This window comes from Saccopteryx bilineata, chromosome 6 (genome assembly GCF_036850765.1).
Source record: "Saccopteryx bilineata isolate mSacBil1 chromosome 6, mSacBil1_pri_phased_curated, whole genome shotgun sequence".
Lineage (NCBI taxonomy): Eukaryota > Metazoa > Chordata > Mammalia > Chiroptera > Emballonuridae > Saccopteryx > Saccopteryx bilineata.
In genome coordinates this window covers 4,168,044-4,195,118 of record NC_089495.1, presented here as the reverse complement: position 1 = coordinate 4,195,118, position 27,075 = coordinate 4,168,044, and the positions used below count along the sequence as shown (strand labels likewise).

Here is a 27,075-nt window from a genome sequence, read left to right as displayed (position 1 = left end):
CCCCGGAGCCTGTCCAGCAGGAGAGCCGGTGACAGCAGAGCCCGGAGCCTGTCCAGCAGGAGAGCCGGTGACAGCAGAGCCCGGGTGGGGCGCAGGGTGGCCGCCCCGGAGCCTGTCCAGCAGGAGAGCCGGTGACAGCAGAGCCCGGAGCCTGTCCAGCAGGAGAGCCGGTGACAGCAGAGCCCGGGTGGGGCGCAGGGTGGCCGCCCCGGAGCCTGTCCAGCAGGAGAGCCGGTGACAGCAGAGCCCGGAGCCCGTCTAGCAGGAGAGCCGGTGACAGCAGAGCCCCGGAGCCCGTCCAGCAGGAGAGTCGGTGACAGCAGAGCCCGGAGCCTGTCCAGCAGGAGAGCCGGTGACAGCAGAGCCCGGGTGGGGCGCAGGGTGGCCGCCCCGGAGCCCGTCCAGCAGGTTCTGCACCCGCCAGACTCCCCCCCAGGTCGTCCTCTCCTCTGAAGTTTGAACAAGAAGGCAGCGCAGTACTGACCTCTGCTCTGTGCAGTTCAGAGCACCGGCAGAGACCTTACCCCGCTCCCACCAAATCGGCACCCGTCCCAGCAACAAATGTAAGTGGCGGTGACCAACACAGACCCCCAAAACAGGTGTCCGGCTCTGGGTGTGGGGACAGGACAGCTGCGGTCAGGGCCCCTGAGAAAGTCACGCTTTGGGAGCCGACTGTCAGGGTTGGGGGCATTGCCACCAGATGGGCATCGTCACAGAGATTTTGAGTCAGGACGTGGCGGGAGCTTAGTGTGAGAAAGGAGGTGGGCGGCAGAGGCTGAAGCCAGTTAGTGGACTCAGAAGACCCCTGACCCGTCTGGCTGTCCTGGACAGGACGACCAGGTGACCTGAATGAAAGTCATGCACAGGCACACCGTGGACACGCACAGCCCTAGACTGGCCGCTCGGCCGGCCTTCTCTCTGACCCTCGGTCCACAGGGCAGTGCCCGCAGCTTCCTACACACCCTGCACTGTGCTTCCTCTTTGCCTTTCCTCTGGTCCCTGGACCACAGACCCCTCTGCACATGACGGGCAGGTGGGCTTGCCCCGCCGGAAGGGTGGCCTCCAGCACGCACACGAGGAGCAGTGACCAGCGCTTGAACCGGCGGCCCCAGTGAGACGGGCGGCCCTGCTCTGCACCCTGCAGCTGGGCGGGGGGCAAGGCACTGTGTCGGCTGCCATGGGGGGGGGGGGCTGGGATGCTGCCTGACCCGTTTCAGGAACAGCTGCTCCGTCTGCTTCGAGAGGCTGCTGGTCAGAGCTACGTGTGAGACCGCGGGAGAGCCCGGACGAGCGGCAGAGACGGCACGTGCAATGTCTCTCCCCTGGACCGCACAGAGACGGCACGTGCAATGTCTCTCCCCTGGACCGCACAGAGACGGCACGTGCAATGTCTCTCCCCTGGACCACACACAGAGACGGCACGTGCAATGTCTCTCCCCTGGACCACACAGAGACGGCACGTGCAATGTCTCTCCCCTGGACCACACACAGAGACGGCACGTGCAATGTCTCTCCCCTGGACCTCACACAGAGACGGCACGTGCAATGTCTCTCCCCTGGACCACACAGAGACGGCACGTGCAATGTCTCTCCCCTGGACCTCACACAGAGACGGCACGTGCAATGTCTCTCCCCTGGACCGCACACAGAGACGGCACGTGCAATGTCTCTCCCCCGGACGAGCGGCAGAGACGGCACGTGCAATGTCTCTCCCCTGGACCACACACAGAGACGGCACGTGCAATGTCTCTCCCCTGGACCACACAGAGACGGCACGTGCAATGTCTCTCCCCCTGGACCACACAGAGACGGCACGTGCAATGTCTCTCCCCTGGACCACACACAGAGACGGCACGTGCAATGTCTCTCCCCTGGACCTCACAGAGACGGCACGTGCAATGTCTCTCCCCTGGACCACACAGAGACGGCACGTGCAATGTCTCTCCCCTGGACCACACACAGAGATGGCACGTGCAATGTCTCTCCCCCGGACGAGCGGCAGAGACGGCACGTGCAATGTCTCTCCCCTGGACCACACAGAGACGGCACGTGCAATGTCTCTCCCCTGGACCACACACAGAGACGGCACATGCAATGTCTCTCCCCTGGACCACACACAGAGACGGCACGTGCAATGTCTCTCCCCTGGACCACACAGAGACGGCACGTGCAATGTCTCTCCCCTGGACCACACACAGAGACGGCACGTGCAATGTCTCTCCCCTGGACCACACAGAGACGGCACGTGCAATGTCTCTCCCCTGGACCACACAGAGACGGCACGTGCAATGTCTCTCCCCTGGACCACACACAGAGACGGCACGTGCAATGTCTCTCCCCTGGACCACACAGAGACGGCACGTGCAATGTCTCTCCCCTGGACCACACAGAGACGGCACGTGCAATGTCTCTCCCCTGGACCACACAGAGACGGCACGTGCAATGTCTCTCCCCCGGACGAGCGGCAGAGACGGCACGTGCAATGTCTCTCCCCTGGACCGCACAGAGACGGCACGTGCAATGTCTCTCCCCTGGACCACACAGAGACGGCACGTGCAATGTCTCTCCCCTGGACCACACACAGAGACGGCACGTGCAATGTCTCTCCCCTGGACCACACAGAGACGGCACGTGCAATGTCTCTCCCCTGGACCACACACAGAGACGGCACGTGCAATGTCTCTCCCCCGGACGAGCGGCAGAGACGGCACGTGCAATGTCTCTCCCCTGGATCGCACACAGAGACGGCACGTGCAATGTCTCTCCCCTGGATCGCACACAGAGACGGCACGTGCAATGTCTCTCCCCTGGACCGCACACAGAGGGAATATTCGAGTGTCTGGGGAATCTGGTCTCAATGAGGGAGGGGTGTGTGCCTCGTGTCACCAGTGATGCCTGGTGACAGAAAGACCCTCACGGTCTTCTCTGATTCTCTGCCGTGCCGAAAGGCACACCTGGTGGGAGGGCAGGGAGCGCTTCCCGGAACCTCCTGAGGATGGACCTCGTCCCTGGGAGCGAGGGAGGTGGCACCCGGCCGGCCGAGGCTCAACAGCTGCAGCTGTGCCAGGCCACACTGCCAGCTGTGGTGACATCCCTGGAGCGCTGGCCCAGACCAGCTCCCTTCAACAGGAAACTCTGGGGACAATGGTAGGACGCGCCCCCTCCCACGGGTCACGGGCCCCCTCCCACAGGTCACCCGCCCCACGGACCCGCCTGGCCCCAGGCTCCCTACCCCACACCTTCCCCTGCGCCCGGCAGGAACAAGAGCTTTCTTTCTCTGTTGACAAGTCATTTATTTGCCACAGGAAAGCTCAGAACAGAGACACCCGTGTGTTAGACTGAGAAACTGAGGAGAACACAAGGTGCCCCCCAGTACTCCAAGCGGACGGCGAGCAAGTCCTTTGTCCTGCGCCCAGGGCTCGAGGACGGGCCCGATGCCGGAAGCAGGTGGGCGGAGGACGCGATCGGCCGGCCTGTGTGGCCCCGTCACCACACTGGCCATGAGACTCAGCAGGAAGATTCCCGTGTGTCATTTGGGCTGTTACACTCGGGTACGTCTGAGCTGGTCTCCACTCTGCTGTCTGTTCATCAGATGCAGCGGGACCTCGTTCTGTTGTGCTCGCAGACACTGCGTTATTCACTGCTGTAACTGTGGGGTGCTACGGGCTGTGCCCGCATAGGACAGCACACCACCCACACACACTGTCTGTGCTCCGACAGTTCCGACCACCAGCTCCTCTCCGGCTCTCCCCCTTCCTCGGGACCCCGACTCCCTGAGACCCCACAGGGTTGAGGCTGGGTCCGGGAAGAACCCTGCTACGGCCTCTCAGTGTTCTGGTGACGGGAGGAGTCACCGGACCCTCACTTTAGATCCAATGCTAGAAATGACTCAGTGCAGTGCAGAAGGCCCGGGCGAGCTGAGGCAGGGGACTGCGAGGCCCCTGCACCAGGACCAGCTGCGGCGCAGAGGAAGTCCCCGAGGAGAGTCAGGGGGCTGCCCCAGTGACACACAGGGAGCGGAGCAGCCTCCACGGAGCCTGCGCCCCAAGACGCCGCGCGTGGTCCCGACACCCAGCCCATCTCGAGCCGGCGTCGGGGTGGTGCTGGAGTCACCCCTGCTCCCCGAGACGCGCCCTGAAAACAGCCTGCCTCTGCCACCGGGCAGCGTTCCAGGGCCTCCTCGCCCCAAACCCTCCTCTGGGGCGGGCAGAGGTCCTGGAATCGCCAGACAACGTCCCTGGTTCCCGGTGTCCAGAGCACACACCTCGCAGGCGGAGTTCTGCCTGCTGACTGACGCACATTTGATTTTGTTCTGTTCTCTCCATGCTGCTGGCATCCTGGGAGTAACGAAATAGTCTACCCCGAAGAAAAAGGGTGTGGAGGACCAGTTACACAGCGAGATTTAGACGGTTTCCAGTGGTAGCCAACCTGGTCCCTACCGCCCACTAGTGGGCGGTCCAGCTTTCATGGTGGGCGGTAGCAGAGCAACCAAAGTATAAATAAAAAGATAGATTTAACTATAGTAAATTGTTTTATAAAGATTTATTCTGCCAAACTTAGCAAAAATCCGACATAAAGTACTTATTATTATATGCTTTAACTCGCTGTAACTCTGCTTTAAAATTTTATAAAGTAAAGTTACTTCCCTACTTTATAAATCACCATGACTGTGGAACTGGTGGGCAGTTAGAAAACTTTACTACAAAAGTGGGCGGTAGGTATAAAAAGGTTGACTACCCCTGCTTTATAAAGACAATGATCGAGAAGAACTCTTCCCTTTTAATCATTAGAACACTTAAGATGTCTCAGAAGACAGTCAAACAAACCGAGGGGTCGGAGAGGCTGGACAGGAGCGCCGATGCTCTGAGCCCAGGCGCGTCCCGGCAGGCGCATCCCGGTGGGAAGGGTCCTGAGCGTCAGGCTCCGCGCCGTCTCGTTTGCTCACTGCCTTTTGCCAACGAAAATGCTGTTTAGTGCTGGGATTGGACGGCGAAGCCATAGGTTCTGGCCGAGAGTTTTACTAAAAATACCAGTTTGGGAAAGAATGTCCGCCCGACGGCCCCTCCCAGGGGCCTGCACAGTGGTGTGGACATTTTCCCCCCGACGCCCGGGCTGTGGGTCTCACCAGGATAGCGGGATGGGAGGCCAGGCAGGCGGGGTCCTGAGCGGCGGGCGGGAGGTGAGACCGCTGGGCCCCCCGTGAGGGGCCAGGGAGGCACTCCCCACACGCAGGGGATCCAATGCCGACTCTGAAACACGGCGATATTCCCATCTCGGGGGCGGACACACGCAAAGGGGACCTTGTTCTCCGCGACGCCGACCGCGGGATTCTTACAGTGACTGTGGGGCAGGCAGAAGATGCATGTACTTGGAATAATCGGGGCTCAGGGCCCCTGGAGCGACTTTGGGGAAAGACACACTCGGAATGATGGGGCTCAGGACCCCTGGAGCGACTGTGGGGGAAAGACACACTCGGAATGATGGGGCTCAGGGCCCCTGGAGCGACTGTGGGGGAAAGACTCACTCGGAATGATGGGGCTCAGGGCCCCTGGAGCAACTGTGGGGGAAAGACTCACTCAGAATGATGGGGCTCAGGGCCCCTGGAGCGACTGTGGGGGAAAGACACACTTGGAATGATAGGGCTCAGGACCCCTGGAGTGACTGTGGGGGAAAGACACACTCGGAATGACGGGGCTCAGGGCCCCTGGAGCGACTGTGGGGGAAAGACACACTCGGAATGATAGGGCTCAGGACCCCTGGAGCGACTGTGGAGGAAAGACACACTCTAAATGATGGGGCTCAGGGTCCCTGGAGCGACTGTGGGGGAAAGACACACTCAGAATGACGGGGCTCAGGGCCCCTGGAGCGACTGTGGAGGAAAGACACACTCTAAATGATGGGGCTCAGGGTCCCTGGAGCGTCTGTGGGGGAAAGACACACTCGGAATGACGGGGCTCAGGGCCCCTGGAGCGACTGTGGGGGAAAGACACACTCGGAATGACGGGGCTCAGGGCCCCTGGAGCGACTGTGGGGGAAAGACACACTCGGAATGACGGGGCTCAGGGCCCCTGGAGAGACTGTGGGGGAAAGACACACTCGGAATGACGGGGCTCAGGGCCCCGTGGAGCGACTTTGGGGAAAGACACACTCGGAATGATGGGGCTCAGGGCCCCTGGAGTGACTGTGGGGGAAAGACACACTCGGAATGATGGGGCTCAGGACCCCTGGAGCGACTGTGGGGCGGGGGAAAGACACACTCGAAATGATGGGGCTCAGGGCCCCTGGAGCGACTGTGGGGGAAAGACACACTTGGAATGATGGGGCTCAGGGCCCCTGGAGCGACTGTGGGGGAAAGACACACTCGGAATGATGGGGCTCAGGGACCCTGGAGCGACTGTGGGGGAAAGACACACTCGGAATGACGGGGCTCAGGGCCCCTGGAGCGACTGTGGAGGAAAGACACACTCGAAATGATCGGGGCTCAGGGCCCCTGGAGCGACTGTGGGCAAAGACTCACTCGGAATGATGGGGCTCAGGGCCCCTGGAGAGACTGTGGGGGAAAGACACACTCGGAATGACGGGGCTCAGGGCCCCTGGAGCGACTGTGGGGGAAAGACACACTCGGAATGACGGGGCTCAGGGCCTCTGGAGCGACTTTGGGGAAAGACACACTCGGAATGACGGGGCTCAGGGCCCCTGGAGCGACTGTGGGGGAAAGACACACTCGGAATGATGGGGCTCAGGGCCCCTGGAGTGACTGTGGGGGAAAGACACACTTGGAATGACGGGGCTCAGGGCCCCTGGAGCGACTTTGGGGAAAGACACACTCGGAATGATGGGGCTCAGGACCCCTGGAGCGACTGTGGGGCGGGGGAAAGACACACTCGAAATGATGGGGCTCAGGGCCCCTGGAGCGACTGTGGGGGAAAGACACACTCGGAATGACGGGGCTCAGGGCCCCTGGAGCGACTGTGGAGGAAAGACACACTCGAAATGATCGGGGCTCAGGGCCCCTAGAGCGACTGTGGGGGAAAGACACACTCGGAATGACGGGGCTCAGGGCCCCTGGAGAGACTGTGGGGGAAAGACACACTCGGAATGACGGGGCTCAGGGCCCCTGGAGCGACTGTTGGGGAAGGATGAGAAGCCTCCTGAGCTCTTTCTAAATGGCCGCCTCACTGAGAACGCCCTAAACTGCACTTCTTTACGGCCAGCACGCTGTCCCTCCTGTCTGTCCAGCTGAAGAACAACATGAAAGAACACTAACCACCCGTGGGACTGTGACACGACAGCGCTGCGTTTCGTCACTAACTAAGCACTAACACAACACTGTATACTCTGGGCACCCGAACAATCTCCCTGCCCTGAGAGAGTGCGGGGCGTCACGGGAAGACGTCCCCACACATGAGCCTCTGGCTTACAGTGCTGTGCAAAAGAAGTTTTGAAAGAGGTTCTAATTGGGGCAGCGGATAAGTGTCACCAGCCTCAGAAAGTTATCTGGAAGGAAAAGGCTAAGTTCTCTCGTGTTTACTCAGCACTCAGACGAGCTCTGCGTACTCGGGATCGGCAGGCGCGTTGATCGGGCACCTGCTCTGGATCGAGCGCGGTGCACTGGGTCCCTCACTTCTCTGCGGAGCCGCTGCCCGGCACACCCAGCGGCTTCATGCAGACGCCACGGACTCTGCTGCAGATGATGCGTGCAGCACAGACGGCCCGGGGAAACAACTCCAGCAGCAGCGCCCCAGCTTAGAGACCAGCCCCCAAGTAAGACAGCACAGGGCCCCAGCTTAGAGACCAGCCCCCAAGTAAGACAGCACAGGGCCTGAGGGAAGGGCGTCCAAACACCGAGAAAAGGCTGAGCCCGCCCAAGGCCGCAGCACCTTCACAAAGGATTGGCCCACCTTCCCTGCCACCCGAAACCACGAAGGCTGATGCCACTGTCCGCAGCCTCTGTCCCAGTCTGAGCCGGGCTGCTGAGGTGATCCCACAGTATCACTTTAAGATGAGCAGCAGCAGTAGAGAAGCTCGAAAGAGGCGTGGCCCCTGGCCTGATAAAGTCACAGCTGGTGGCAGTGAGGAGCCTCCACAGGGAACCTCACAGCAGCACTGTTACAGAGCGAGGGCCTTGAGTGACATTAACACACACAAACACACACCCTTTCTTCCTGCAGAGATGCAGGAGGGCTTCCTGGAGTAAGTGGCATTTGAGCTCACCTTTAAGGAGGACAGCCTTACACAAGGACGGCAGCAATTAAAAAGGCTCGGGACCTCTAAGAAGTGGCTTTGCTGTTGCAAATGAAGCTCGCCATGGTTATCAGTCACTGAAATACCGGAGCTCCCTGCCCCCCCCCCCTTTCTGGATTATAAAGCATGGACACCAGTCATATTAGATGAGGGCCAACCCTCCTCCAGGATGACCTCGTTTTAACGAATAACATTTCCAATGAGCCCATTTCCAAATAAAGCCGGGTTCTGAGGAGCTGGGAGCTCACACATCAGGGTATCAGTTTTTAGGAATGCAATTCAACCATAACATAAAGGCCCTCAAGGAAGAGACACATAGATAAAAAGTTACCTCACTACTAATTACATCTCGCAGATGTTATTTACAGTTGTGTGCGCTGTGCTGACCAGAGGGGTCTTCTTTATTTCCTGTCACTTGCCAGCTCTCTTAGTGAGATACCTTAGAGACTGGGACGGGCCAGAACCCACAGACCCTGCATCAGCAGAATTCTGGTCCAGCATCAAGGGCTCGCATTGACTTTATCGAGGACAACATAGGTTGTTAAGACTCTCGCAATGGCCCTGGCTGGCTGGCTGGCTCAGTGGTAGAGCATCAGCCCAATGTGTGGATGTCCCAGGTTTGATTCCTGGTCAAAGCACACAGGAGAAGTGACTGTCTATTTCACGCCTCCCCTTTCTCTCTTTTCCTCTCTCTCTCTCTCTCTCTGTCTCCTCTCCAGCAGCCATGGCTTGAATGGTTTGAGCAAGTTGGCCCAGGTGCTGAGGATGGCTCCATGGCCTTGCCTCAGGTGCTGAAATAGCTCGGTTGCCAAGCAACAGAGCAGGAGGGCAGAGCATTGGCCCCAGATGGAGGTTGCCAGGTGGATCCCAGTCAGGGCACATGCAGGAGTCTATCTCTCTGCCTCCTTGCCTCTCACTTAAAAAAACAAATAAAAGAAAGACTCATGCAGTCTCACCCTGCCCCTCCTCATTATTTTCATACACAGTTGAGTATCGGCTGAGGTATCTTAATGACGGCCAAAACATTGTCAGCAAGCATGGGAAGCAGGAGGGGCCAGAAAGACCTCCCTGCAGGAAGGTTCCGGATGCCTGCCTGCACCCACACTTCAGGCGCTGCACTGCTCCAGTTCAGGCCCGGGTCCTCTGTGGTGGCAGCAGAGGGCCCACAGGCAGGGAAGCGCTTCACAGAGCGGCCGAGGCTGCCACACGTGACGTTCTCGCCAGCCTGACGGCCGTTCCTTCTTTCCACTGACTTCTGTTAACGGCAGGCACGGTGTTTTCTTACCGGCTCACCTGTCCTTGTCTGTGGCTCCCCTTCCTCGGGAAATTAGCTGTAAGGTTTTTTCAGACCTGTGAGTCCTTTCAGAAAGGACTGCATCAGCCATGAGACTGGGGGTGGGGAGGTGCTAACGACACCAGCAGGGACCCCTTCTGATACATTAGTCACTGTGCCTTGAGGTGTCTCCGACTCCCAGTTTTCACTGTACAGCGGAAAGGGGGAGCTGTGCTGGCAGTCCTCGGGACGGGAAGGGTCGGCCCCCATGCCAGGCACATTGTCTCCACCCTGCGGGGTGGCCTGCACGGGTCTCAGACCTGACTCCCCTCTCTGCCCACTCGGGCTGGAAAGCGAGGCCTCGGGTCAGCGGATCTGCCCAGTGCTGGTGGGCGAGGCGGGTTAACACGCCCCTGAGTCACCTGACTCCGGCTTCCACCGACGGTTGGACCTGGCATTTTCTCATTATCCTGCCGTTTCATAGGTGCTTTCAGAACAACTTTCACAATTATTTTACCCAGCATTCTTAGTTGTTTTAAGTGGAAGAGTCAACCCCAACACCAAGCCAATCCTGTGACCGAGATTCCCACAGCCCATCAATCTCGGAGTCCCAAGGATGGTCCCTCTAGCCTGGGGCTGAATGCTTCTCCAGGCCAGCCTGGAAGACCTGATGACCACCCGCCTCTCCTCAGGTCCCCTCCGACCTCCCTTCCTGCAGTCTCTCCTCCGCACGGCCCTCCAGGGCCCCGTGAACCAGGTCTCCTCCCGCGGAGCACACACGAGGCTGCACCGCACTCCCGGCGAAGGCCATGTGCCCCGGCCGGTCCACGGGAGCCGCAACACTCGCTCCCGGCGAAGTCTGGGACCCGGCCGGTCCACGGGAGCCGCACACTCGCTCCCGGCGAAGTCTGTGCCCCGGCCGGTCCACGGGAGCCGCACACTCGCTCCCGGCGAAGTCTGTGCCCCGGCCGGTCCACGGGAGCCGCACACTCGCTCCCGGTGAAATCTGTGCCCCGGCCGGCCCCCGGAAGCTGTACACTTGCTCCCGGCGAAGTCCGCGTGCCCTGGCCCACGGGAGCCGCACACTCGCTCCTGGTGAAGTCTATGCCCCGGCCCACGGGAGCCGCACACTCGTTCCCGGTGAAGTCTGTGCCCCAGCTGATCCACGGGAGCCGCCCACTCACTCCCGGTGAAGTCCGCGTGCCCTGGCCCACGGGAGCCGCACACTCGCTCCCGGCGAAGTCCGTGTGCCCCAGCCGGTCCACGGGAGCCGCACACTCGCTCCCGGTTAAGTCTGTGCCCCGGCCGGTCCACAGGAGCCGCACACTCGCTCCCGGCGAAGTCCGTGTGCCCCGGCCGGTCCACGGGAGCCGCACACTTGCTCCTGGTGAAGTCTGTGCCCTGGCTGGTCCACGGGAACTGCACACTCACTCCCGGCGAAGTCCACGTGCCCTGGCCGGTCCACGGGAGCCGCACACTCGCTCCCGGTGAAGTCTGTGCCCTGGGTGGTCCACGGGAGCCGCACACTCGCTCCCGGAGAAGTCCGTGTGCCCTGGCTGGTCCATGGGAGCCGCACACTCGCTCCCGGAGAAGTCTGTGCCCTGGCCAGCCCACAGGAGCCGCACACTCGCTCCCGGCAAAGTCCACGTGCCCTGGCTGGTCCATGGGAGCCGCACACTCGCTCCCGGCGAAGTCCACGTGCCCTGGCTGGTCCATGGGAGCCCACACTCGCTCCCGGTGAAGTCCGCGTGCCCCGGCCGGGTCCACGGGAGCCGCACACTCGCTCCCAGTGAAGTCCGCGTGCCCCGGCCGGGTCCACGGGAGTGGTGCTGGGTGGATCTCAGCACACCGCCTTCCCTGTTCACTCCCTTCCGCTCCACAGCCTCATGTTTGGCGCACAAGCCTCCTCTCTGCAGGGGTAAACTTCCTTCGCTCTGGAAGGCTATCTGACCGGAGGGACTAGTAGGCTCTTTTTTGTTTCTTAAGAGAGAGGAGATAGAAAGTGGGGGGAGGTGGGAAGCATCCACTTGTACTATTTACTTCTCGTATGTGCCCTGACCAGGCAAACCCAGGGTTTCTAACCAGCAACCTCAGCGTTCCGGGTCGACACTTTACCCACTGCGCCACCTCAGGCCAGGCCAGACGGTTCTTGTTAAGTAAGGGGACACTCCGATGGGAGACGTCACTGAAAGTGCCCCTGGTGGTTCAGTCAGGCGTCCCTGCGTGGCGCCCGGGCTCGGTGTGACCCAGGTCAGCAGGGAGGTCTCACAGCACTGTCCCTGGACCATGGAGTGACCACTTCAGACTGTACGTAGCTGGGCTATGAACAGGATCGGGTCTCCAACTCACCCCTCTCGGGGATGGATGGCACAGACCTCTACTTCTCTACTGTTGCCTCACTCACTGGGCTGGTGGCTTGGTCACCAGAGGGGACAGGCTAGTTGCTGGCTGTGTGCTGAGCGGGGGCTTGGCAGTTCTTACTGTGCCTGTGCGCACAGATGTATGCGTGAATGGGCATTAACTTCTGCATCTGACGTGGAGTTCCTCTGCATTAAAAAGATGATGGTCTTTTGATCTGTGTCTTAAACTGCACCTCATGTCCGTTAGTGACTTGACTTGAGACCCGTTGATTTTCGCCTGTTATGTGTCATAAGACCAGCAGAGGGAGCAGGCGAGCACTGCCGGTGGATTTGACATTTGCAAGCTCCTACAGGTAACACCTTTAGCAGTTCTTTTTTTTGTTTGTTTAAATTTTTATTATAGTCAAGCAAAACTTTTGACCGATAGGTTAAAAAGGTCCTTGTCCTTGAAACATGCGTTAGGATTTTGGGGAGAAGAATATTACTTTCTGTAACTATCCTATTACTGTGAGGGGTTTCAAACACCACTGCTACATAAATATCCTCTCTTTGCAGGCTTTGCAAGCTTACTGCCTTTCACCTTTCTTTTGTATCAATCTTTCTTTGACTTTAGACCCTTTCCTTGAATGACATACTTTGGGGAAGAACAATTTATTATTAATGGAGTGAGTACCAAAGAAACAGAAAAAGATAGGGGTTAAGAAAAAAAGGGGTGGTAGAGTGTCAGCCCAGCGTGCAGATGTCCCGGGTTCGATTCCCGGTCAGGGCACAGAGAAGCACCCATCTGCTCCCCCTCTCCCCCACTCCCATCCCTTAGGCAGCCATGGCTCGACGGGAGCAAGTTGGCCCTGGCCATGGCCTCCGCCTCAGGCACTAAGAAGAACTTGGTTGCTGAGCAATGGAGCACTGATCCTAGATGTGCAGAGCATCGCCCCCTATTGGGCTTGCTGAGTGGATCCCGGTTGGGGTCCATGTGGGAGTCTTTTGCTCAGCCTCCCCTCCTCTCACTGAACAAAAAAATGTAAAAAAAAAAAAAAAAAAAAAGAGAGAGAAGAAAAGGGGAGTGTATCCATGTTAGATGATCAGGAGAGACTTAAATCTTTGGTGGACAGCCCCCTAGGGCCCATGGGGCACAAGACAGGCATGGAGTGTTTTTTATACACTGGAATGCAAGCATCATTTCCTTTTATGCAAAACTATTTACCATACTTCTAGAATCATTCTTCAAAAACTATATATAATTCTTCAAAAAACACTTTTCATAACAGGAACTCCATAATCAAGCCTAATTTCCCATAGGAAGATTTTTTATATCAAGTCAAATGGACGGGAATACCCAAAGGGCGCCTTGTCTTGGACTGTTTTACTTCTTTGACTTAAGTGATTTTATTTATGTTAACCTACAACCAAGAGAGATCATCTATCTTCATGTAAATAGCACACACGACATTTTTATCTCTCTTGTTTTAAAACGTTTCTCAATAATTAAGATAAAATTTTATAAAGTTACATTAAACAAAGGTTAATGTTGAGGGCATGAAGCCACTTTTTCCTTTCCTTTCCTTTTTTTTTTTAAGTGAGAGGAAGGCAGCTAGAGAGACAGACTGCTGCATGCAACCCGACCGGGATCCACCCAGCATTCCCTGACTGGAGCCAATGCTCGAATCAACCAAGCAATTCTCAGCACCTGGGGCTGATGCTTGAACCAATCGAGCCACTGGCTGTGAGAGGGGAAGAGAAAGAGAGAAGGGAGAGAGGGAGGAAGAGAGAAGCAGATGGTTGATTCTCCTATGTGCCCTGAATGGGGATCGAACCTGCAAGCCAGACTGACACTCTAGCCACTGAACCAACTGGCCAGGGCCTAAGCCACTTAAAAAAATTCATTCTGAGAGAAATAAAGTTTTTAGTAGAATGGCTAAGATAAGAGACTTGACACATTTATTTTTCTACAAGCAACAGAATTTGAAATCTCTACAATCTTATTGAAATGAATTTAGGTACATTTCATATGCAATTATAACTCATAAACCCACTTCAGAATTTCTAATGTTGTTCGTCAAAGGTAAGGTTTTATTGATTTTAGACAGGTCATTGGTGACAGAGTCATGTCATCACAGACACCAACCCAGTAACAGAAAATGTTTAGCATTACATTCTACAGGGAGAAAACAGGACACAGAATTACGGGCAAAAATACTATCAGGCTAATGCACTCATCATTGTTTTAGAATTTCACCCACTGGCTTTTTAAAGTTATGATTTGTACCTTGACCTTTTGGGCATTTTTTTTTTATGAGATGATAAACTATTATTTCATAAAAATATCAGAGAATGAAAATATTTAAAAATCAAACAGCACTTGGGAGAACTTTTTATAACAGCAGAATTATATAAACCAAAATATTCCTAAAAATCCATGGCATTCATGAGTAAATCTTTAAAAAAAAAAAAAGTTACTTGGATCCATCCCAAGTCTCTAGTAAATAAGGAGCTCTTCTTCCCCAATCTTTACGGTCACACATTACACACAGAGTGCTTGTAAAACACACATGTTCTCTAGCAGATGCTGTGCTGGTTTCTGGCAGGAAAAACTGTAAAATATTCAGAAATCTTTTGAACTTCCTTTAAAAAAAAATCTGTCCTCTTCAAACGTCTTTTAGCCATAATTACACAAACACACACTCAGGTGTGTGAGAATGAACGAGAATTTCTGGTACCTGTTTAATTGAGCGAGCTTACAAGATGAGTGACAGTCACCCACGACGTCCCATGGGCGGTGAAGACTCTCCCATCAGCACCGACCCTGTGCTGTCACATAGAAGCCACAGGTAACTGTCACAGGGGTGGCCGGACGCGCCCCTGATGTCCGCGCGCCTCTCTGCCCCGCAGATGAGGGCGCACCTGCTTCCCAGGAAAGGGACCTGCCTGGGCACACCTGCTGGGGGGCGTTCTCTCCCTCCTCGGCAGGTAGACCCTTAATCCAACAAAACAGACGTCCCCTCACCTTCCGCAGAGGTGAGCCCATGCAGCCTGCCAGCCGACGCCCGCTCAGTGGGCACACTCAGTGGGTTCTCCAAATATAAGTTATTTCAGATGCAACTAGAGCAGGAAACTGTGCTAAACTAGGCATCAGACTTCATTTCAGGAAGTTTAAATTCTTTAAAAAAATTTTAAAAAATTATTTGTATTTATTTACTCATTTTAGAGAAGAGAGACAGAGAGAGTGAGTGAGAGAGAGAGAGAGAGAAGGGGGAGGAGCTGGAAGCATCAACTCCCATATGTGCCTTGACCAGGCAAGCCCAGGGTTTCGAACCGGCGACCTCAGCATTTCCAGGTCGATGCTTTATCCACTGCGCCACCACAGGTCAGGCAGGAACTTTAAATTCTAAAGGGAACACCATACCCTTCCAGCCACCTCCAACGGGCGACACTAAAGAGGCAAAGACAGGGGATAAAACTGTTAACGCCAGAAAACCTGAGAACACAGCTCAGATGCGCCGTGAGGCTGTGGAGACGGCCGACAGCAGGCTGCACTCTCCTAGGTTAGGAAGACGGCCTGCCCTCACGTCTGCGCCGACGTGCGCGCCTCCGAGACGTGCGCGCCTCCGAGACGTGCGCGCCTCCGAGACGTGCGCGCCTCCGAGACGTGCGCGCCTCCCAGACGTGCGCGCCTCCGAGACGTGCGCGCCTCCCAGACGTCTCTGCCTCGCCCATGCCCCGGGGCCAGGAGACCGAAGCAGCCGTGTGCAGGGCCCCCAACTGACCCACAGCCACAGAGAACCTTGATCCGTCAAGCGCGACTCCGTCACGTGACGTCACTTCACGTCACGGGGGACGTGTGTCTGCGCACAGAGGTGACAGCCAGTGAGAAACGGCAAATCATCCTCCCCCCAAAAAGCCTGAGCTCGGCCATGTTAAAACCCTGGCAGGAACCACGGCCTGACACTCATCAGCACGAAGGTCCAGGCCGGGCAGGGAGCTGCGTCTGGACAGCTGACCTCCTCGCTGAGTCGCTCCCCCCTCCCCCCACAGGAGGTAGGTTCGCCTTCTTGGGTCGTGTGCGCCCGTGTGTGTGGATATATACTTAGGCTTCCTTCTTTCTTTATCTGCCCTTTACGGTAACTTCTAAGGGGCTTTTCCTTTGGTACTTTTCTCAAATCCCACGGCTGGGAATTGTCCCGCGCAGCCTGCCAGCCAGAGTCAGGGCCTAAGATTAGTTCACGAGCAGCGGCCTGGTGAGAGGCGGGCCCAAGTTGTTGCAAAATGGCTCCGGAGTCCGTCTGGGGTCTTCGAGTTAGGTCCGCGGATCTCGGGGTGCGGCAGGAACGGAGATCGGTGGCTGTCATGAAGGCGTCTCTGGCGGGAGCCTGCCTTTGGGTAGCTGACCTTTTTATTTTTTTTTTGCCAGTTGTGGTTTATTCTTTAGCTCTTATTCACCAATGCACACAATTTGCATTAAAAATAACTTTCTCTAACAACTTCATGTCCAGTGAACTCTCTAGTGGCTTTCCCTGCGCTCTGGACATCAGTTTGGACGTAAACATGTTGGCTGATGTTGTTCAGCTGATTCTGAAAAGGCTGGGGTGGGGGAGGTGGCCGAGATGTCCCCGAGGGTCCTGAGTGTGCCCGGCTGTCGGCAGAGGTCCTAGCCTTGCTTCTCAGGTGTGTCAGCGCCGACAGCTCCTCCTCCTGGCACGGCACTTCCCCAAATCAAGGCACCGCTGTCCCGTGCACCTGCCCCCGGCACCGCGGACATCCACAGGCAGCGGGGACGTGAGGGGCACAGAGGGGTGCCAGGTGGTGGGACCTCGCAGGCACGAGGCTGAGCCCGGAGTCTCCGGAAAGACCCCGCACAGACACCCCTGTGGGCAGGTCCGAGAGCGTCCGTGCACCCTCCCGTCCGGCGAGGGCTTCTCCAACCACACGTCTGCCATGCACACTTCCTGGGAGTGTGACAGTCTGGAAACCAGTCCCCTCCCTCCCCAGGCCAGCCACGTGCCCCCTGATCTGTTCCACAATGTCACTACCCAATAAAACACCGAGTATTAAAGTGGCTTGCTGGAATGACAGCTGAGACCCTGCGGCCAAATCAGAACCTCTTTCTGGCCACCCCAGGCTTTGCGCTGGTTCAGACTTGGCGTCTCTTGGTTGCTGGCTCCGAGACCCCATCTAGACGTGTCTCCGGAAGGAGGTGGTCGGTCAGACTCCTGACCCAGACAAGAGAGGACCTACATCCACCCGGGCCCACATTCCTGGAGGATCAGGGAGGCCACAGCCAGCTGGAGGGGCTGCGTCCCCTGGCCCGGTGGCAGCTGTCCCACGGCCAGCAGCGGAGGGTTCTTCCTGAACTGCCGAAGGTGGGTCTAGACCAGGGCATGGGCTGACGCCTGTCCTGTTGGTCGCTGCTGGCCACTGGCACAGCCCCAGCCTGCGGCCCCCTCGGGGGGGGGGCTGCCTTCCTCGGTGACCATCGTCAGCGGGCGGCCCTGCCCGGGGCTGGCCCTGCGTGAGAGGAACTGTCCCCAGGGCGTCTCCTCACCTCGCACTCCAGACCCAGCCTCCACGGGGTGCTCTGTCTTGGGGCAGGTGCTCAGTCACAGGTGCCTTACCCTGCCTGGTCCTCCCTACCCCGCCTGGTCCACCTTCCCCGTTCCAGCCGCACCGTGGCCGGAGGCAGGGGAGAAGGTCGTGCACACCGGCTGGGCACCCGGGGTGGCCTCACAACCACACCACGCCCCGCAGCTCCCAGGGGTCTAGCTCAGCGGCCACCGCACTGCAGCCCAGGTCTGTTTTGAACGGCCAGTGAGCTAGGAGTGGTTTTTATATTTCTAAATGGTTGGGAAAAAAGTCAGAAAAGACTATTTCATGGCATGTGAAAATTAGAAGAAATTCCAATGTCTGTGTCCACATGGCTGGCAAAGCAGAAGACATTTACTGTCTGACCCTTCGCAGGAGAACGTGCCGGCCCCCGGCCTAACTAGGGCCCCCCAGCTCTCTGCTGGTCACTGCCACTTCGGAGCCCACGAAGGGCTGCTCAGGGCGCGCTGTGACCCGGAGGGACAGGTAGGGCAGCAGCCACGCCACCTGCCTGAGGGCCAGGGCCCTGGAGACGGCCCTGTGCTCTACTGTGCGCCCACACTGCCCAGGCCACAGGCCACAGCCCACCAGGACCAGGACAGGCCCCTCCCTCACCGGCCCCTCCTACGTCTCCCTCGTCCCCTGCCCCAGGGTGCCGTGAAGCCTCTGGCTCAGAACTGGTGGAGGAGCCGAGGGGACACCCTCTGTCTGAGGCGCCCTATTTCCCCAGGTACAGAGAAATGACTTAGAATACCACAACTGCGGTATCAGAGAAGCCTTGAAATAGCCTTTTCAAGTGGAAAATAAATTTAGGACAAATTCTGCCTACACCTGGGCTTCACATTCAGGGAACACCACAGTCACAGTACTCCGCGGTGGAGAACCAGAACCGGTTCCGTTTACCAGAAAGAGCCGACGGAGAGAGGAGACCCGTCTTACGTGTAGGGAAACTGAGGCCTGGAGAAGCTCAGCATTGGTGTCAGATCTCCCCGACCCGGGGCTCTGCCGCGTCTCTACAGCCAGAGCGGGCGGCCCTTCTCCACTCGGCCTTCCGCGGACCGGACCATGCACGGACCCAGCACGCGCGGACTCAGACACCCTCTCCGCTCTGTGTCCCCCCGGAGCGCGGTCCCTGTCTCCCCGTGTGGCAGACCAGCCTCTCTCCGGAAGTGACACGTCCCCTTCACTCAGACGTGCAGTGACGACACCTGCCTGTGGACGGGTCTGATCAGGGCGCGGGGCCGAGGGCCTGTGGGAGCCTGAGCCACCTGAGAAAAGCGTCTCTGAGCTCTGCTGCTGGGAGAGCCACGGGCACGGCCACTGTCCCGACCGCTCCACAGCTGAAGGGACTTTCCCAGTTAGAATATTTCAGTCTGAGCTGGGTGCAGAGGAAGGGGGTTTTCCCCAGCGAGGTTCGTGGATCTCGGGGTGTGGACCTGGCTCCAGAGGTTACCTGGGAGCCAGCCCGCGAAGAGGAGGGGCGCTCGTAAACGTCTAGTGACATCTCTTGAGAGCTCATCCCAGGAGAACTGAACTCACTGTACACCAGGAACTGAAATCGTAACTGTGTTCACCTGTGTCGACGTATTAAGTCAGAACCTGTGGAGAATTTTTACGGGTTTGTCTGAGCCAAGCCGGCAACAACCACTTAGCCGCGGTTTCCCGGCGGACCGCGCAGTGCTCGGGAGAACGGCAGTTTTGCAGCCGACTTCAGGCATCCGAACCAGTGGCGGGAGGGGCAGGGGGTCCCAGGAAACCCATGGTGGTCGATTAGGGCGGGTGGGGGGGGCAAAGCGGGGAGATCTCCGGGACTTTCACACTGGTGGGGGGCAGGTGCTAATTAACATTACAGGGGAACAATGACACCCCGCGTCTCTGCCTAGCTGGTGGTGTGCCCTGAGGGGTCTGGAAAAGGAGATCACGCTGACATTTCAAAGGTGTGTCACCCTAGATGCGGAAGGACACAGGCTCAGCTACAGTCCACACTGACCTTCGGACGGCACTACGCCACCACCTGCTTCTCTCGTCGGGCACCTGTGTGTGCCCACCACCCTCTGCAGGCACTGCAGGTCTCTGTGCCTGGGGTGTGCGGGCCGGCACTACGCCTCAGCCTGCTTCTCTCGTCGGGCACCTGTGTGTGCCCACCACCCTCTGCGGGCACTGCGGGTCTCTGTGCCTGGGGTGTGTGGGCCGGCACTACGCCTCAGCCTGCTTCTCTCGTCGGGCACCTGTGTGTGCCCACCACCCTCTGCGGGCACTGCGGGTCTCTGTGCCTGGGGTGTGCGGGCCGGCACTACGCCTCAGCCTGCTTCTCTCGTCAGGCACCTGTGTGTGCCCACCACCCTCTGCGGGCACTGTGGGTCTCTGTGCCTGGGGTGTGTGGGCCGGCACTACGCCTCAGCCTGCTTCTCTCGTCAGGCACCTGTGTGTGCCCACCACCCTCTGCGGGCACTGCGGGTCTCTGTGCCTGGGGTGTGTGGGCCGGCACTACGCCTCAGCCTGCTTCTCTCATCAGGCACCTGTGTGTTCCCACCACCCCCTGCGGGCACTGCGGGTCTCTGTGCCTGAGGTGTGTGGGCCGGCACTACGCCTCAGCCTGCTTCTCTCGTCAGGCACCTGTGTGTTCCCACCACCCTCTGCGGGCACTGCGGGTCTCTGTGCCTGGGGTGTGTGGGCCGGCACTACGCCTCAGCCTGCTTCTCTCATAAGGCACCTGTGTGTGCCCACCACCCCCTGCGGGCACTGCGGGTCTCTGTGCCTGGGGTGTGTGGGCCGGCACTACGCCTCAGCCTGCTTCTCTCGTCGGGCACCTGTATGTTCCCAGCACCCTCTGCGGGCACTGCGGGTCTCTGTGCCTGGGGTGTGTGGGCCGGCACTACGCCACCACCTGCTTCTCTCGTCAGGCACCTGTGTGTGCCCACCACCCTCTGCGGGCACTGCGGGTCTCTGTGCCTGAGGTGTGTGGGCCGGCACTACGCCACCACCTGCTTCTCTCGTCAGGCACCTGTGTGTGCCCACCACCCCCTGCGGGCACTGCGGGTCTCTGTGCCTGAGGTGTGTGGGCCGGCACTACGCCTCAGCCTGCTTCTCTCGTCAGGCACCTGTGTGTTCCCAGCACACTCTGCGGGCACTGCGGGTCTCTGTGCCTGGGGTGTGCGGGCCGCCCCTGCACTTGCCGGGCTCAGCATGTGGCCTGTCCGTCCTCCGCACCTGGAAGCTGACCTTGCGTGACACAGACTGACAGCGGTGTTCACAGGTGGATGGGGTCGGCCAGGGCACCACCAGATCTGCACCGTGCGGGGTGCGCAGCCTGTGAAGTGTGCGGAGAGGCGAACAGGTGGTGTTTGTCCCGCCTGCTGTCTGGCTGGGGAGGGAGCAGACTGTGGGTGTCTGAAGAAGTGCTGAGCTCTGGTCATCAAGGAAGTCACCTGGGGGACTGACAGAGCCACAGAGCAGAGCAGCAAAGCCTGGGGGTGGGGGGCGGAGGAATACCATTAGGGACTGACAATACATCACAGACCAGGACACCAGAGCTTCCTTACAGGGGAAGTGGTCCGCCTGGCTCAGCCTGAGTGGCAGGGATTTTACTGATCCTGGAAACTATGCCAGCAAACGATGGGATGTGAGCACACCCTGATCTAACAGGAGTGCATGTGTTTCCCTCGCCACATCCTCTGATTAAGTCCTGCTTACACCACCCCATTTACTGTAGCTTAAGGGACCTCTCCTCAGCCCAGGTGTCTTAGGGTTATTTTGCATACTGAAGTGGTATGGTGCTGAAAAGATTAGATGTCGGAGCTCAGAAGCAGACCTTCCTAACGTGATTTAACAAATCACGATCTGCCCACGAAACTGGTTGCAAACGAGCACCCCGGGCTCTGAGCTAATAGTTCAGAAATCCCGGAGCCGTCTGACCCCGCCTCCCCCCCCCCCCCCCTGCTCAAGCAGCCTTTACAAGAGGAGTGAGGCTTCTTCCTCTCTGCTGCCATCACAGAAATAAACCGAAGTCCTCACATACTTGCAGTCTGCCTCTTCCTAAAGGGAAAAACAGGAGCACCCTCCTGTGCTCTCCAGTTACTGCCTCAGGGGTCCTGCCAGCTGCCAGCCGTGCAGCCTGGGTCGGGCGGGGGTGGGTGGGGGCTCTCTGGAGGAGACACTCCCTGAGGGCGGTGCCCCTGGGATGCCCGGGAGCCGCGGTGGCCCCCAGGGGGTCTGTGCAGCTTGCAGCCCCGGCTGCAGGCAGGCGGGCTGCGGGCTGGGGATTTTCCTGTTGCCTGCCTGCTGACCCCCTACAGGAAGATAAGGGACAAGCCAGGAGGGCGGAGCAGCCCGCTGCACATGTCTGGCCGCTCTTATCAACTTATCATATAAGGGAAGGAGCGTGATTGATGCGGATCCTGACAGGGCAGAGTCTGGGGCAGAGAAACAAAGCAGCATCCACAGGGGTCTCCAGACGCACGCAGCCCTCCCGCGCGAGTGACAGCAGCTGCGGCAGGGGCCACGGGCAGCCGGGACGCCGAGCGTGCTGCTCCGAGAACAGGGGCTGGGCTCCCACGGATGGACCCTAGGCCGTGTGGCTGAGCGCTGCCGGGCGAGGACAGACCGCTCTGGACCGGGCTCCCATGCGGCCAGCAGCTTGCTGAGCGGCTGCTTCATTGCCCACAGGAAAGAGGAAGAATGTGGCAGCTTGTTCTCTTAGCTCTGAGCTGGGACCTGGCCGTGGCCGCAGCCTATAGCAACTTTCGGCGGAGCATGGACAGTGTCGGCCGGAGGCAGTACCAAGTCCAGCACGGCTCCTGCAGCTACACGTTCCTGCTGCCGGAGACGGACAACTGCCGCGCGCCCCCCGGCCCCTTCGTGCCCAACGCGGTGCAGAGGGACGCGCCGCTGGACTACGACGACTCGGTGCAGCGGCTGCAGGTGCTGGAGAGCATCATGGAGAACAACACCCAGTGGCTGATGAAGGTAGGGGCTCCGTCTGCTGAGCCGGTCTGTGGTAACGCGGGGGCGGGGGAGAGCAGGGGGAGCCGGTGGTCCGTGGTAACGCGGGGGCGGAGGGGAGCAGGGGGAGCCGGTGGTCCGTGGTAACGCGGGGGCGGAGGGGAGCAGGGGGAGCCGGTGGCCAGTATGGGGATGAACTGCGAGAAAGTTCTCGTGCCCTGTGCCGGGGTGCCGGACGCTGTGTCAGGACAGGGGGAGGAGAGCCCGAGGGGACAGCGAAGGAACTGGACAGCCAGGTGTCTCTGCGAACAGGGAGGAGCCCTGGCCGGGGGCTCTGGTCAAGTCGTTTGGGCTCAAGGGCCGTCTGGGGCTGGCCGAGGGTGTGTGGGGGGAGCCAAGGGCAGCCGCTGCCCGGGGCAGGAAAAACGTGACAATCCCGTTAATTACTGATACCTAGCGGATGGAGGAAAGTGCTTCACCAATTTCCTGAATTTATTTACTAAAATAGACTGCGGGTCTCGGTAAATGGGAGGAAATTGAACGAGGCAGACCTGACGTTTCTCAGAAGCCCGGCTTTACCCCGCAGGGGCCATCACTCATTAGGGAGCAAGGTTTCTGTGTGTCCGGGGGCTGGGGGGGGGGGGGTCAGCGCCGCAGCCCCTGCAGGGCCCGTGCTGGCTCTGAAGGGGACCCGCGCGGGATGGGGCGCAGGGCCAGATTCGCTGCCCGAATGCCGTGAGGAGGGGGTTGTGTTTCCTGTAAAGCTGGGAGCCACTGACACTGATGCCACCCCCCCCCCCACACACACACACTTCATTTTCTGTGGACTGCGTGTATTCCAGGGAGGCTCAGACAAGCCCTGGCAAGGGGACCGGCCGTGGGGTGCCGGAGTACTTCCCACGCAGGGCTCGCGGGGGAGGGGACGCGCCTATCACAGCCACACAGGAACTCGCACAGGCTGGCTCCCTGCATTCAAAACTTTGCCCCAGAAAAAGTGCAATTAGGCGCCGTCTTTCATTCCGCCGTGAACTCTGTTAGGATACCTTGCCTTAATCTCAGAACAGATCTGGGCGCCTAATCTGTGTTTCTCATTAACTCCCGCCTTCGCCTGTTTCGGAGAGGAAAGGGCTCGGCTGTGAGGGAGCCCTCAGCCGGAATGAATGGGGCTCTGAGCACCGCACTCCCTGGCCGGCCAGTGGGAGCGGGCGAGCGCCTCCATCCAAGGACGGGGAGCACAGACCCCCTCAGAAGCCGACCCTGGCCCTGGCCCTGTCCCACTCACTAGGGACATCCTCCGGAGCGCTCGCCCCGCTGGGTAATTTTCCAGTCAGCCCCTCTCTTTTCCCGAGAGGGTCCCCGTTGCACGGCTATTTTTAAATTTTGTAAAGAACGCACAGAGCTTACGAAGAACGCAGGGACGCAGGTTCAGATGTTCGTTAGGCAGACCCACGTCTCTGCCGACTGTGTCTCCTTACCGACTGCTCCGGTGCTGGCCGGGAGCCTCCCTACTGCCCACGGCGGCAGAGCCACCGGCCTGGGGGGGTCACAGGAAACACCCGCCGTCTAGTAAACATTCTAATCTGCCCAGCTGGTAAGTCATCCCTCCAGATAAACAGCCCAGAAACATAAAAGAATGTTTTGCCAAATGCAAATCGCTAAGTTGTATTTGCTTAGTGAAGCCCGCCTCAGGTCTACCTGAAATTCCAACAGCTGGCTCGTGTTCCTCTCAGATAAACAACCCGGTTCTCCGGGACCTGTGAGACACTGTTTGAGGAAGGGAAAGGACATGAGCCGACCCAAGTCTTCCCTTCCCAGGTTCAGTTAGTAAATATTTGGGCAGCAGCACGGCGGTATTTCTAAATTCCTTCTTTAGCTACCTAGCTAAATATCACCGGGAGTGACTTAATGTTTACCTTTCCCGGGCTCAGCACCTGCTCCCCGGGCCTGCGTGCTGGACAGGCACCTGACAGTCAGTGGACCCTCACTGGGCTGTCGGGCTTCCGGTTCGGGAAAGAGAGCAGAAGAGCAAACATGGTCCCACTTAAAGTGACCTGGTGTCTCTGCCTGCTTTCTCCTCCTGTGTTTTGTCACCTGTGATGATAATACACACAGCTGGGGAGGTAATATATAACGGGTTGGCAGACAAACCGCAACACTACCCCCCACCCACAGAGCAGCTCCCAGCGAGGAAGCACAGCTCTGCGCGTGTCATTGTTTCCCGTGTTTCCTTTGCTTCAGGGCTGTTTACATATATATATACACATGTAATATATGTGTGTGTGTGTGTGTGTGTGTGTGTGTATATATGTAGGGTGTGTGTCTGTATTTCCTTTCTCTCCCTGAGCAACGCTGAAAATGAGAGAGAGACAGAAAGAGACCTTTAAGCTTTCAAGAAAACTTGAAAACGCATCAAGAAGGAAAAGTTAAGACCAAGCTTCTGGTTAATTTCAGGGCAGATGAAAAGCATTCATGGTGGGAGTGGTTAGTCGGCTGGGGAGCTCTGGACGAGAAAAGCTGTTTTGTGCCTCATCAAAAGATGCCACCCTGCCCCTTTAATCTGCCGCCGGCCAGCGGGGGTGAGGGGAGGTGTCAGACTTCTGAATGAGCAAGGAGTATGAATGGGACAATGCCGGGAGGCTCAGTGTCTGCTCAGGGCCAGACAGGATGGGGAGCATCGTGAGAGCCGCCTGGCACACCGGCACGCCACGGCGCCCTGCCCGAAGCGTTCCCCTGCGAAGCCTGCCACTGCCCTGAACCTCTGCCCCAGATTCTAAACACACTTTATAAAAACTGACAAATCACTTAGCAAAATGGGTTGCGTCTTTGCTAGGAAACCGAATGTAATACCCCCCCCCCCCCATAAGAGGAAACAGGGAACGGAAATAAACAACTATTTCACACTGATGAATACCTTAAATTTATAAACAACTGCAAAGTCTATTGTGCTTTAAAACAGAATGTTTTGAAAAATACCACTAATGCCTATGAAACTGAGGTAAACATTTCCTCTGTCATCTTACCGGTGGTTGTTTTTTTCCCCCTTAAACGACCGACGCTCAGGCTGGAAATTTGCAACCCTGAGTTTAGAACCTTCACTTTCTTTACAAGTAAGAAACTCGGAATAATAAGCTAGGGGACCTGCTTATCAGGCTTATTATCCCGAGAACTCGGAATAATAAGCTAGGGGACCTGCTCCTCGCTGGTCGATGTCTGCTGAGCGATGCATGCAGCTTTGCTTCCCAAACAAAACTGCCGTCAGTGGGAGAAACTGAGGACCAGAGGGTCCCGTGAACTCAGATCACCAGCCCCTCAGCATCTGCCTGATATTATGCCAAGGCGTGAGTGTGAGTGTGTGTGTGTGTGCGCGTGTGTGTATGTGAGGGCGTGTGTGTCCCGTGTGGCTGCAGCACCCCCAGGCAGTGCCTCATTCATTAACAGAAAGAAAAACATTCCCGGCATAGCCACCACCCACGGTCCACCCACGGGGCTGGAGCAGAGGGCCCACCCCTAAACTACATCTGCCACAACCCCAGACACGGGGTGAGGGCTCAGTGCTGGAAGCAAACTGCATTCAGGAGCAGACGGACCCCTTGATTTAATAAGACGGAGGAGAATGGCTACTACTCCTACTCGGTGTGAGGAGCTGGTACAAGTCTCACTATGGCAGGGAAGCACAATATATACTGCTCATGAAAATTAGGGGATATTTCAAAGTGAGTATGAAGCTACAAAATATCCCCTAATTTCTGTGAGTAGTGTATCTGAGTTTGGAAAATGCAGGTATAATAGGACGTTTACTATAAATATGCAAGACTCAGAGTACAATACGTAAATATAGATGTTCCCTCAGCCTGACCAGGCGGTGGCACGGTGGATAGAGCATTGGACTGGGATGTGAAGGACCCAGGTTTGAGACTCTGAGGTCACCAGCTTGGACCCAAGGTCACTGGCTTGAGCAAGGAGTTACTGGCTCTGCTGTAGCCCCACAGTCAAAGCACATATGAGAAAGCAATCAATGAACAACTAAGGAGCTGCAATGAAGAATTGATGCTTCTCATCTTCCTCCCTTCCTGTCTGTCTCTCTCTGTCACACACACACACACACACACACACAAAGACGTCCCCTCGCCGTTACATTGAGCACATACATGCAGCATCCGCTACCTGTGGTCACGCAGCCTTTGCTCGTCACGTGGGGCCGTGCCTCACTGGACGGGGAGGTGGTTTTCTGACTGCAGAGTCAGGACTCGGAGGTGGATTTGCACATGTGGCTCCCTCACATCTCACTTCCTGTTTGGAAACCGGGCAGCCGTGCGGGCTCCACACTGAAATGGGAAAACTGGTTGCTATCCACCAATATGGTTCTTTACAGTTTACAGACAGGTTGTAACCCAAAAGTGAATGATGAGCCAGTCACTTCACAAGGACCCTGGACAGGACGGTGACCTCACTCCCTGCAGCGGTGGGATGCTGGACGGGACGGTGACCTCACTCCCTGCGGCGGTGGGACGCTGGACGGGACGGTGACCTCACTCCCTGCAGTGGTGGGACACGCAGGCTGGCCCACACAGCTCACCTCGTGCCATAGAGCAACGCCACTCTATGTATCTGTGACTGAAAATGACCGTTCTGGTCGGCCCTCCCACCACGCGCTGATTTCATAACTAAAACAGAAAGATG

The 27,075-nt window shown here is 57.8% G+C and overlaps 2 protein-coding genes across 4 annotated transcripts in view; one reads left to right on the top strand and one right to left on the bottom strand.

Annotated features, from left to right (window-relative positions):
- MCPH1 (microcephalin 1) overlaps window positions 1–27,075 on the bottom strand; it is a 209,931-nt gene that overhangs the window by 40,979 nt on the left and 141,877 nt on the right. The window lies entirely within an intron of this gene.
- Window positions 21,601–27,075, top strand: part of ANGPT2 (angiopoietin 2) — a 58,244-nt gene continuing 52,769 nt past the window's right edge. For both annotated transcript variants that reach the window (XM_066234645.1, XM_066234644.1), the window contains exon 1: window positions 21,601–22,419. In XM_066234645.1, coding sequence (XP_066090742.1) covers window positions 22,132–22,419 — 288 coding nt within the window. In that variant the 5' untranslated portion in view covers window positions 21,601–22,131. The remainder of the gene's footprint in view (window positions 22,420–27,075) is intronic.